The sequence below is a fragment of the Ranitomeya variabilis genome, chromosome 6 (genome assembly GCF_051348905.1).
Source record: "Ranitomeya variabilis isolate aRanVar5 chromosome 6, aRanVar5.hap1, whole genome shotgun sequence".
NCBI classification, from domain to species: Eukaryota; Metazoa; Chordata; class Amphibia; order Anura; family Dendrobatidae; genus Ranitomeya; species Ranitomeya variabilis.
In genome coordinates, this window is record NC_135237.1 from 230,971,155 (window position 1) to 230,983,660 (window position 12,506).

The window sequence follows — 12,506 nt, forward strand, 5'->3', positions numbered from 1 at the left end:
GAAGTGGAAAGGGCTTGGATATGTGGTTTGAAGGAGAGATCAGCGTCAAGGATTACCCGGAGGCAGCGAGCTTGTGGGACAGGGGAGAGTGGGCAGCCATTTACTGTAATGGTTAGGTTCGTTGGGGGGGTCGCGTGAGATGGGGAAAGATGATGAATTCTGTTTTGTCCATGTTAAGTTTCAGAAATCTAGCGGAGAAGGATGAAATAGTGGACACACATTGAGGGATTCTGGTTAGTAGGGAGGTGATATCTGGTCCAGATATGTAGATCTGTGTGTCATCAGCATAGAGGTGATACTGAAAGCCATGAGATTCTATGAGCTGTCCCAGGCCAAAGGTGTAAATGGAGAAGAGCAGGGGCCCAAGGACTGAACCTTGTGGGACTCGGACAGATAGGGGGCGAGGTGAGGAGGTGGTGTGTGAGTGGGAGACGCTGAATGTCCGTTCTGTTAGGTATGATGAGATCCAGGATAGGGCCAAGTCTGTGATGCCAAGGGATTAGAGGGTCTGTAATAATAGGGAATGGTCCACTGTGTCAAAGGCATCCGACAGGTCCAGGAGGAGGACAGAGTAGTGTCGCTTGCTCTTGGCGGTCAAGAGGTCGTTGGTGACCTTAGTTAGGGCAGTTTCAGTGGAATGGTGTGACCGGAAGCCAGATTGTAAGCGGTCAAAGAGGGAGCAAGAAGAGAGATGGGAGGACAGTTCAAGGTAAACGTGTTGTTCCAGTAGTTTGGAGGTATAGGGGAGAAGTGATATAGGGCGATAGCTAGATACAGAGATGGAGGCATGTTTAAAGCTTGAAGGGAAAACACCAGTTGTTAGTGATAGGTTGAAGAGATGGGTTAGGGTTGGGATGACGACTGTGGTGAGGTTTGGGATGAGGTGGGATGGGAGCGGGTCAAGCGCACAGGTGGTGAGATGCGATCTTGGGAGTAGAGTGGAGAGTTGATCTTCTGTAATGGTGGAGAAGTTGGTTTTGGAGGTGGAGGGATGGGAAGTCGGGAGGAAGGGCTCTGGGGGTTGTTGACCAAAACTGTCTCTGATGCTATCAATCTTCTGCTTGAAAAATGAGGCAAAGTCTTCAGCGGAGATAAGTGGGGAGGGAGGAGGTGCTGGGGGACGGAGGAGAGAATTGAAGGTGTTGAATAACTGTTTAGGGTTGTGAGACAGGGAGGATATGAGAGATGAGAAGTAGGTTTGTTTAGCTGTGGCGAGTGTAGTCTTGAAAGTAGTGAGGGACTGTTTGAATACGATGAAGTGCTCGTTGGAGTGGGATCTTTTCCATCTGCGCTCAGCAGCCCTGGAAGCTCGCCTCAGTTCTTTGGTCAGGCTGGTGTGCCAGGGCTGTCTGTTGATTTTGCGAGCTTTGGTATGTGTAAGTGGGGCAGCAGATTCCAAAGCTACAGCTATTGTGGTGTTGTATAGAGCGGCACCGTCATCCGCATTGTGTATGGAACTTATGTCTGTGAGAGGGAGGAGGGATTCAGAGAATGAATGTAGGTCAAGATGTTTAAGATTTCTGCGAGGGTGTGAAAGTTTGTGGGGTGGGGTTTGTAGACATGGAGTGGAGAGAGATGAGAATGTGAGAAGGTTGTGGTCAGAGAGTGGAAGAGGTGAGTTAGAGAGGTTAGATAGGGAGCAGAGGCGGGTGAAGATGAGGTCCAGTGTGTGACCATCTTTGTGAGCGGCTGCAGAAGACCATTGAGTGAGGCCGAAGGAGGAAGTGAGAGATAGAAGTTTAGTGGCAGCTGAGAGGGAAGTGTCAATGGGGATGTTAAAATCGCCCATGATAGTGGGGATGTCTGCAGAAAGGAAATGAAGTAGCCAGGTGGTGAAGTGGTCAAAGAAGGTGGTGGCTGGCCCTGGGGGGCGGTAAATGGCAGCCAGTTGGAGGTTGGAGGGGGAGTAGATGCGCACAGAGTGCACCTCAAAGGAAGGGAGGGTAACAGAGGGTGGCAGTGGGATTGGGGTGAAGGAGCAGTTATCTGACAAGAGAAAACCAACTCCTCCGCCATGCTTGCTGCTGGGCTCGGGTGTGTGAGAAAGGTGGAAGCCACCGTAAGAGTGCAGCAGGGGAGGCTGTGTCAGAAGGGGTGAGCCAGGTTTCGGTGATGGCGAGGAAGGAAAGTTTGGAAGTAACAAAAAGATCATGGATGTAGGAAAGCTAATTACAGACAGAGCGAGCGTTCCACAGAGCTCCTGTTAGTGGGACAGGGGAAGCGGTTGCTGGGCGAATGGGTATAAGGTTAGAGAGGTTACGGAAGTTTGTGATGGAGCGTGGATGGGAGGTAGAAATGACTGTGGGAATGTGGTGAGGAGGACCAGGATTTGGAGAGATATAACCAGCAGTGAGAAGGAGCAGAGATAGTGTTAGCAGGTGGGAGCAGGAGAGGGCATGAGGGGGCTGCCTGTGCTTTGAGACAGAGGATTGTATGTTAAGGAACAGTTCTGAGGAGGAGGTGAGATGGATGGGGAGGATTGAAGAGGAGATGAACAGTTCCTTACTTGGTGTGGGGATTGGGGGAGGTAGCAGAAAGTGAAAGATTATAGGGGTAAAAGTGAAAACAAACAGAAACATTGTTTGCAGTGACTGGTCAGCTGGGGTTGGGTGGATGAACATACCATGTGAAAGCAAGGAGCAGGGGGAAGTCTATGTGCAAAGCTGGGTGATGTACTGTGTGCACTTCATAAACAGACAGCAGGAGAGCTGGGTGGATGAACATACCTGTTGGAAGAATAGAGATGCTTGTTAGAGTGCGATGGTGGTAGGTAGCAGGGCAGTCTGTAAACATCTTTCAGGCTTTAATTCTAATGTAATCCACACTTTTAGGACACACTTCTAGGGATCACACTGCAGACTAAATAAATAAATATATATATATATATATATATATATATATATATATATATATATATATATATATATATATATATATATATATATATATATATATATTCTACTATATAATTGTCTAAGGGTCACTTCCGTCTGTCTGTCCTTCTGTCTGTCGCGGTTATTCGTTCGCTGATTGGTCTCGCCAGCTGCCTGTCATGGCTGCCACGACCAATCAGCGACGCGCACAGTCCGGAAGAAAATGGCCGCTCCTTACTCCCCGCACTCACTGCCTGGCGCCCGCATACACTCCTCCGCTCACACAGGGTTAATGCCGGCGGTAACGGACCGCGTTATGCCGCGGGTAACGCACTCCGTTACCACTGCTATTAACCCTGTGTGACCAAGTTTTTTACTATTGACGCAGCCTATGCAGCGCCAATAGTAAAAACATCTAATGTTAAAAATAAAAAAAAATAAAAAATGATTATACTCACCTACGCCGCCTTTCTCGCTCCTCGTGATGCAACCGGCACGTTCCGTTGGCACGGATGGTCTGGCAGAAGGACCTACCATGACGTCACGGTCATGTGACCGCTACGTCATCGCAAGTCCTACGTGCCTGCGCGAGCAGGACCTGCCGTGATGTCACGGTCATGTGACCGCGACGTCATCACAGGCCCTGCCATGACGTCATGGTCATGTGACCGCGACGTCATCACATGCCCTGCGTGAGCAAGCTGGGACCGGAAGCTGCCGCCTGTAACTCGCACAGGCGACAGAACTACAAGTATGGTGAGTATGTTAGAACTACAAGGGGCCCTTGGATCGGAAGGTGAGTATGTTTGTTTATTTTTTATTTTTTAACCTGTGACATACGTGGCTGGGCAATATACTACGTGGCTGGACAATATACTACGTGGCTGGGCAATATATTACGTGGCTGGGCAATATACTACGTGGACATGCATATTCTAGAATACCCGATGCGTTAGAATCGGGCCACCATCTAGTGTGTGTGTGTGTGTGTGTGTGTGTGTGTATATGTATGTATGTATGTATGTATGTATGTATGTATGTATGTATATCCCATGTGGCAAAGAGTAAGCTCCACCTTGGGGAAAAAAATTCCTTCCCGACTCCACATACGGCAATCAGACTAGTTCCCTGGATCAACGCCCTATCAAGGAATCTAGTATATATACCCTGTAACATTATACTTTTCCAGAAAGGTATCCAGTCCCCTCTTAAATTTAAGTAATGACTCACTCATTACAACATCATACGGCAGAGAGTTCCATAGTCTCACTGCTCTTACTGTAAAGAATCCGCGTCTGTTATTATGCTTAAACCTTCTTTCCTCCAGGCGTAGAGGATGCCCCCCAGGGTCTCAGGTCTATGATTAAAAAGGTCATCAGAAAGGTCTTTGTACTGTCCCCTCATATATTTATACATTAAAATAAGATCACCCCTTAGTCTTCGTTTTTTCCAAACTAAATAGCCCCAAGTGTAATAACCTATCTTGGTATTGCAGACCCTCCAGTCCTCTAATAACCTTGGTCGCTCTTCTCTGCACCCGCTCCAGTTCAGCTATGTCTTTCTTATACACCGGAGACCAGAACTGCACAGTATTCTAAATGTGGTCGAACTAGTGACTTGTATAGAGGTAAAATTATGTTCTCCTCATGAGCATCTATGCCTCTTTTAATGCATCCCATTATTTTATTTGCCTTTGTAGCAGCTGCCTGACACTGGCCACTGAATATGAGTTTGTCATCCACCCATACACCCAGGTCTTTTTCATTGACGGTTATGCCCAGAGCTTTAGAATTAAGCACATAGCTATACATCTTATTACGTCTACCCAAGTGCATGACCTTACATTTATCCCCATTAAAGCTCATTTGCCATTTATCAGCCCAAGCTTCTAGTTTACATAAATGATCCTGTAATATAAAATTGTCCTCCGCTGTATTGATTACCCTGCAGAGTTTAGTGTCATCTGCAAATATTGAAATTCTACTCTGAATGCCCCCTACAAGGTCATTAATAAGTATGTTAAAAATAGGGCCCAATACTGACCCCTGTGGTACCCCACTGCTAACCGCGACCCAGTCCGAGTGTGCTCCATTAATAAGCACCCTTTGTTTCCTATCCCTGAGCCAGCTCTCAATCCACTTACACATATTTTCCCCTATCCCCATTATTCTCATTTTATGTAACAACCTTTTGTGTGGCACCGTATCAAAAGCTTTTGAAAAGTCCATATACACTACATCCACTGGGTTCCCTTGGTCCAGTCCGGAACTTACCTCTTCATAGAAGCTGATCAAATTAGTCTGACATGAACGGTCCCTAGTAAACCCGTGCTGATACTGGGTCATGAGGTTATTCCTCTTCAGATACTGCAGTATAGCATCTCTTAGAATGCCCTCCAGGATTTTACCCACAGTAGAGGTTAAGCTTACTGGCCTATAATTACAGAGTTCAGTTTTTGTCCCCTTTTTGAATATTTGCACCACATTTGCTATACGCCAGTCCTGTGGTACAGACCCTGTTATTATGGAGTCTTTAAAGATTAAAAATAATGGTCTGTCAATGACTGTACTTAATTCCTGCAGTACTCGAGGGTGTATCCCATCCGGGCCCGGAGATTTGTCAATTTTAGTGATTTTTAGACGCTGCCGTACTTCCTGCTGGGTTAAGCAGGTGACATTTAATTGGGAATTTTTATCACTAGTCATTTTGTCTGCCATGGGATTTTCTTTTAGTTAGTAATTACTGAGTCTTCAGGTTCATTAAGGCAGCTAGCAGATCAATGCCCATACATAAAGAAAGGTGCTTACGATGGGACTTGGTACTTACGGCTCTGACTTACACGCAGTTTATTGTATTAATGCGGCAAAACAAAGACAAATGGATCACTATAATCGTAGTGACGCGAGGAATAAAGTTGCCATATCAATTTTACTACATGTGAAACGGCATAAAGAAAACCCTCCTAAAACAATTCCTGAATTGATGGTTTTTGTTCATTCTGCCTTCCAAAGATAGGAATAGAAACAGAACTTTTTTTGTGCCTAAAAATGGTACCAATAAAAATGTCAACTCCTCCCGCAAAAAAACAAGCTTTCACATGTCTGTCAGCAGAAATATAGGAAAATAAGACATTTTATAAAATATTTATAAAAAAAAATATCAACAGATGTCAATGCAAAAACAAAAAATAAAGCATCTGTGACCGCAGCCAAACCTAACAAAAGCAAAACAAAAACTCTCTAAATCTGGTATCGCTGTAATTGCACCAACTCAAAGAATAAAGTCATCTAATCCGTTATGCCACGCGAGGAACAGCATAATATAATATAAAATAAAACCAAATCTTCGCCTGCTATTGATTTGTTCTTTCTGCCTCTTAAAGATCGCTGCGGAATGAACTGAACCCCCCACGGAAGATTCCCTATAATGAGCCCAATGGAGACCCTGTAGACGCCATCTGGCCTATGATCTGGCAGTGTCTCATTTTAGGAGTACATAAAAATTTGGTCGTCCACAGTTTTGGGAACGTCCGAAAAAGAAAACGTTCAACAGAGGCCAGATGGAGTTCAAAGTAACTCTTCTTCATTGTAGTGAATGTATCCCTCTGGTGGGGTTTGAGAAGAATCCCATCATTTGAAGATTTGGATGGAAGTGCTCAGCATAGAGCACCAGATAAATATGATCCAAAATGTTACCAATAATAGCTTCAAATCGGTCCACAAGAAAAGCAAGTACCCCCTCAGGTCCATCTGTCAGTGGAAATATGCAGTTAGGTCCATATATATTTGGACAGACAACATTTTTCTAGTTTTGGTTATAGACCTTACCACAAAGGAATTTTAAACAAAACAATTCAGATGCAGTTGAAGTTCAGACTTTAAGCTTTCATTTGAGGGTATCCACATTAAAATTGGATGAAGGGTTTAGGAGTTTCAGCTCCTTAACATGTCACCCTGTTTTTGAAGGGACCAAAAGTAATTGGACAGTTGACTCCAAGGCTATTTCATGGAAAAGTGTGGGCAATACCTTCGTTTGGTCATTCTCAATAAAGCAAATAAAAGGCCTGGAGTTGATTTGAGGTGTGGTGCTTGCATTTGGAAGGTTCTACTGTGAAGTAAACATGGGGTCAAAGGAGCTCTCCATGCAGGTGAAACAAGCCATCCTTAAGCTGCGAAAACAGAAAAAACCCATCCGAGAAATTGCTACAATATTAGGAGTGGCAAAATCTACAGTTTGGTACATCCTGAGAGAAATTAAAGCACTGGTGAACTCATCAATGCAAAAAGACCTAGGCCCCCACCGAAGACAACAGTGGTGGATGATCGCAGGATAAACCCCTTCACAACAGCCAACCAAGTGAACAACACTCTCCAGGAGGTAGGTGTATCAATATCCAAATCTACCATAAAGAGAAGACCTCTTGAAAGTAAATACAGAGGGTTCACTGCACGGTGCAAGCCACTCATAGGCCATGTTCACACTTCGCGGTTTTTACCGCGGATCCGCGGCGATTTTGATGCTGCGGGTCCGCAGCAGTTTCCATAGCGTTTCCATTACCATGTAAACCCTATGGAAACCGCAAACCGCTGTGTACATGCTGCGGGAAAAACTGCGCAGAAACGCAGCGGTTTAAAACCCGCAGCATGTCACTTCTTTGTGCAGAATCGCTGCGATTCTGCACCCATAGAAATGCATTGAACCGCTTACTTCCCGCATGGGGCTGTGCCCACTTTGCGGGAAGTAAGCGGATAATGCGCGGTTGCTACCCGGGGTGGAGGAGAGGAGACTCTCCTCCAGGCCCTGGGAAGCATGAATAGTGTAAAAACAAAAAAAAGAATTAAAATAAAAAATGATGCTATACTCACCTCTCAGCGCTGCCCGCAGCCGTCCGGTCAGAGTTGCTGTGCAAGCAGGACCTGCGGTGATGTCGCGGTCACATGACCGTGATGACGCCGCGGTCACGAAGGTCCTTCTCGGCACAGCAGCTTTGGAATCGGACTGCCGAGTGCAGCGCCGAGGAGATCGCGACGTCAGAGGATGAGTATAACCAATTTTTATTATTTTTATCATTACTATTGATGCTGCATATTGCTGCATATGCAGCATCAATAGTACAGGAGTAATCCCGCAGCGGAAACCGCGGAACAAACCGTGATAAATCTGCAGGGATAACCGCAGCGGTTTTGCCCTGCAGATTTATCAATTCCGCTGCGGGATAAACCCGCAGAGCACACCGCAAAGTGTGCACATGGCCATAAGCATCAAGAATAAAAAGGCTAGACTGGACTTTGCTAAAAACAAAAAATCCAAAAAAGCCAGCACAGTTCTGGAATAACATTCTTTGGACAGATGAAACCAAGATCAACCTCTACCAGAATGATGGAAAGAGAAAAGTATGGCGAAGGTGTGGTACAGCTCATAATTCAAAGCAAACCACATCATCTGTAAAACACGGCGGAGGCAGTGTGATGGCTTGGGCATGCATGGCTGCCAGTGGCACTGGGTCACTAGTGTGTGTTGATGATGTGACACAGGACAGAAGCAGCCAAATGAATTCTGAGGTATTCAGAGACAGACATACTGTGTGCTCAGATCCAGCCAAATGCAGCAAAACTGATTGGTCGTCGTTTCATACTACTGATGGACAATGACCCAAAGCATAAAGCCAAAGCAACCCAGGAGTTTGTTAAAGCAAAGAAGTAGAATATTCTTGAATGGCCAAGTCAGTCACCTGATCTCAACCCAACTGAGCATGCATTTCACTTGTTAAAGACTAAACTTCAGACAGGCCCACAAACAAACAGCAACTGATAACCACTGGCCAGGGGTATGTATAAGTCATGTATAACCTCCGTTACTGGGTCTGAAACTGGTGAATCCCTTCATCACACAGTGCGTGTGCTGATGGGATTCATAAGTCTGCAGCCACACAGCGACTTGGTCCTTAAAGGGAACCTACCACCCCGTTTTTTAAAAATGAGATAAAAATAGTGTGAAATAGGGGCAGAGCTGGGCTTTACATTAGGGCCTTTTCGGTGCCTTTACACCCCCGTTAGGCTGCCCAAATACCTTTGTGAAGTGGCCGTTTTCTGCTGTCACTCAAGTGGGTCAGGTCGGATGGGCGTGGTCACAGCGCTGTTTGTCCCCCAGGATCCTGCTCATCATTACGTTGGTGGCGTAGTGGTGTGCGCATGTCCAGCAGATGAATCCACTGCCCAGGAGATGAATAACGGCGCGGTCTTCGCTATTCAGCCGTTTACCGGTGGGCGCGGCCATCTTTCCTGTGGCCGCGCCTGCGCAGATGGAGCGCTCTGCTGCCCGGGACTTCAGGAAAATGGCCGCGGGATTCCGCGCGTGCGCAGATGGAGATCGCGGCGGCCATTTTCCTGAAGTCCCGGGCAGCAGAGCGCTCCATCTGCGCAGGCGCGGCCACAGGAAAGATGGCCGCGCCCACCGGTAAACGGCTGAATAGCGAAGACCGCGCCGTTATTCATCTCCTGGGCAGTGGATTCATCTGCTGGACATGCGCACACCACTACGCCACCAACGTAATGATGAGCAGGATCCTGGGGGACAAACAGCGCTGTGACCACGCCCATCCGACCTGACCCACTTGAGTGACAGCAGAAAACGGCCACTTCACAAAGGTATTTGGGCAGCCTAACGGGGGTGTAAAGGCACCGAAAAGGCCCTAATGTAAAGCCCAGCTCTGCCCCTATTTCACACTATTTTTATCTCATTTTTAAAAAACGGGGTGGTAGGTTCCCTTTAAGGGCTTTATTGTGTAATATGCTCAAATATAAACATATGGACATGCTTGTTTTCACGAGGATACCTAATAATTGTATATGTCATGTGAGTCATATTACTATATAAATGATTATACTTACTATTTTTCTTGTTATAGAGGACCTGTTCCAGTTCTTGTGATGAGCCTGCTCTTTATTGCATCAGTCTTCATGCTGCACATCTGGGGAAAATACACACGTTCATGAAGAGCTTACAGCTAATCTATTACTGGACCAAATCGCTTGGACTTCAGAAACATCAGTCTATTTAAGCGCAGACATAACTTTTGATATTTGTCAGATACTTCTCTTTTACAACAGTGAAAGGATATAGATGGCTTTTCAGCATTTTTTTTTTTCTTAAATGCATTTTATTTTTTTAACTTAATAATTTTTGGGATTTCATTAAAACTATTTCAGTATTTTATATTTTACAGGCTTTCTTTCCCCGCAGTATAAATTAACCGAGATTCTGTGAGTCAGCCCATTCTGACAAGTTATAAACTCATCTGTCTTTTTCTGATCTTCTGTTATATTACACAGGTCAACAAAAAAAATTTTTTTTTCTGGTGTCCAAAATATTTTAATGAATTTGGGGTATTTTTGGGGTGCTGATTATTCTGAATATGCTATCAGTTTTGCCAGATTGGCTCAAGTTTTTGACATTTTTGGTATCTTATTTATAGCACTTGTTGGTAAATGCGACGCATCATCTCATTAATTTCTTTGGATTAGTACTTGAACTGAGCAGTTCTCAATATAGTTTTGTGTTAATTAGTGTTCTAAAAGTTTGTTCATAGCTTGATTTTTGCACTAACTTTATGTTGTTGTCTGTTTTCCAGTGAAAAGCATGAACTCATCAAGAAGAAGTTGTCTTAACGATCCAGACTCATTCTGTTACATTTGTGGTGAATACACACTGCCAAAACATAGAAGAAACATAACAGACTTCGTAAAAAAAAGTGTATTTTGCCTATTTTGGGGTTATGCTTGGGGACCAAGACAAGTTTTGGGCACCACACATAGTGTGCAAAGCATGTATCGAATTATCACGAAAATGGAGCAAAGGACAAAGAAAAAGCTTCAAATTTGGTGTTCCAATGGTGTGGAGAGAGCCAAAAAATCATCATGATGACTGTTATTTCTGTGCAGTGCAAGTGCAAGGATTCAATAAGCATAAGAAACGAAAATGGGAGTAACATGGAATCTGCAAGAAGGCCTGTCCCTCATTGTGAAGATGTGCCTGTACCTGTGTTTACCATAAATAACAGTCATCATGATGATTTTTTGGCTCTCTCCACACCATTGGAACACCAAATTTGAAGCTTTTTCTTTGTCCTTTGCTCCATTTTCGTAATAATTCGATACATGCTTTGCACACTATGTGTGGTGCCCAAAACTTGTCTTGGTCCCCAAGCATAACCCCAAAATAGGCAAAATACACTTTTTTTACGAAGTCTGTTATGTTTCTTCTATGTTTTGGCAGTGTGTATTCACCACAAATGTAACAGAATGAGTCTGGATCGTTAAGACAACTTCTTCTTGATGAGTTCATGCTTTTCACTGGAAAACAGACAACAACATAAAGTTAGTGCAAAAATCAAGCTATGAACAAACTTTTAGAACACTAATTAACACAAAACTATATTGAGAACTGCTCAGTTCAAGTACTAATCCAAAGAAATTAATGAGATGATGCGTCGCATTTACCAACAAGTGCTATAAATAAGATACCAAAAATCTCAAAAACTTGAGCCAATCTGGCAAAACTGATGACATATTCAGAATCAGCACCCCAAAAATACCCTAAATTCGATGAAATATCTTTGGCACCAAAAATGCTGTTGACCAGTGTTATTTATCAACACATCAAAGTACTGCTCAACTATGATATGGTCATAAATCACCTTGAGAGAACTCTGGGGAAAAAACGGCTGAGTTAAAGGGATATTCCCATCTCCAAGCTCCTATCCTAATATGTAGTATGTGTAATAATAATAATATTCGCAAATGCCTCCAATTAGAAATGTATAGTTTTTGTTTTTTTTTTCTGATTCACCATGTCTCTCTCCTCATGTGCAGGCATTGCAGGACCTTAGGTATCCATGGTTACGACCACTAGCAACTAGCTAACTGTCATTTCATCAGTGGTCATAACCATGGATACCTAATGTCTTGTAATGCCTGCACATGAGGAAAGAGACATAGCGAATCAGAAACTGTACTACATTTCTAATCTGGGCATTTAATAGTTGCATTATTATTACACCTACATATTGGGATAGGATTTTGGAGCAGGGAATACCCCTTTAACTTATTCTGCAGCCAGCAATGTGCATGGAACAAAGTCTGTAAAATCCAATCTGTGCAATGTTTTCAATGAATACCAATTGCCATTATGTTTTATTTTTTGGCCCAGTATACAAGCATTTTAGTAAAAAAAAAAAAATGTCCTTGAAGCTCTTCATGGCCTGTAAAACAAACATTTTCATGTAATCCATGTCTGTAAATAAACTGGCGATTGCCAAATTACTAGAACAGCTTTTGTTTGTAGTCTGAAGAGGGAAAACAAATTCTATGGACCAGAGCCATTTTTTTTAACCACATATAATTCTTACTCTTTTAATTTACTTAATCTCCTTTTAGTTACATTGATACTTTAAGCCCCTCTACATTGCAGGAATTTGAGTCATGTGATCTCATGTATGATAACCAGTCTAGTACCAATGTGTATACAGAAAACCAGTTTGACTTTTTGTGAACTATGAAATCCTTCCTGGCAGATGATTCCCTTCCACCTGCCCCCTTGCATATCACTCCCATGCAGATAAAGGTATGCCATATG

General features: G+C 43.9%; 1 protein-coding gene across 1 annotated transcript in view; it reads left to right on the forward strand.

The window, feature by feature from the left end:
- The window catches only part of SEC61B (SEC61 translocon subunit beta), a 43,329-nt gene extending 31,130 nt beyond the window's left edge, over positions 1–12,199 (forward strand). Inside the window, exon 4 of the mRNA XM_077269487.1 lies at positions 9,781–12,199. Within this exon, the coding sequence (XP_077125602.1) occupies positions 9,781–9,868 (88 nt within the window). The 3' untranslated portion in view covers positions 9,869–12,199. The remainder of the gene's footprint in view (positions 1–9,780) is intronic.
- Positions 12,200–12,506: the final 307 nt, after the last annotated feature.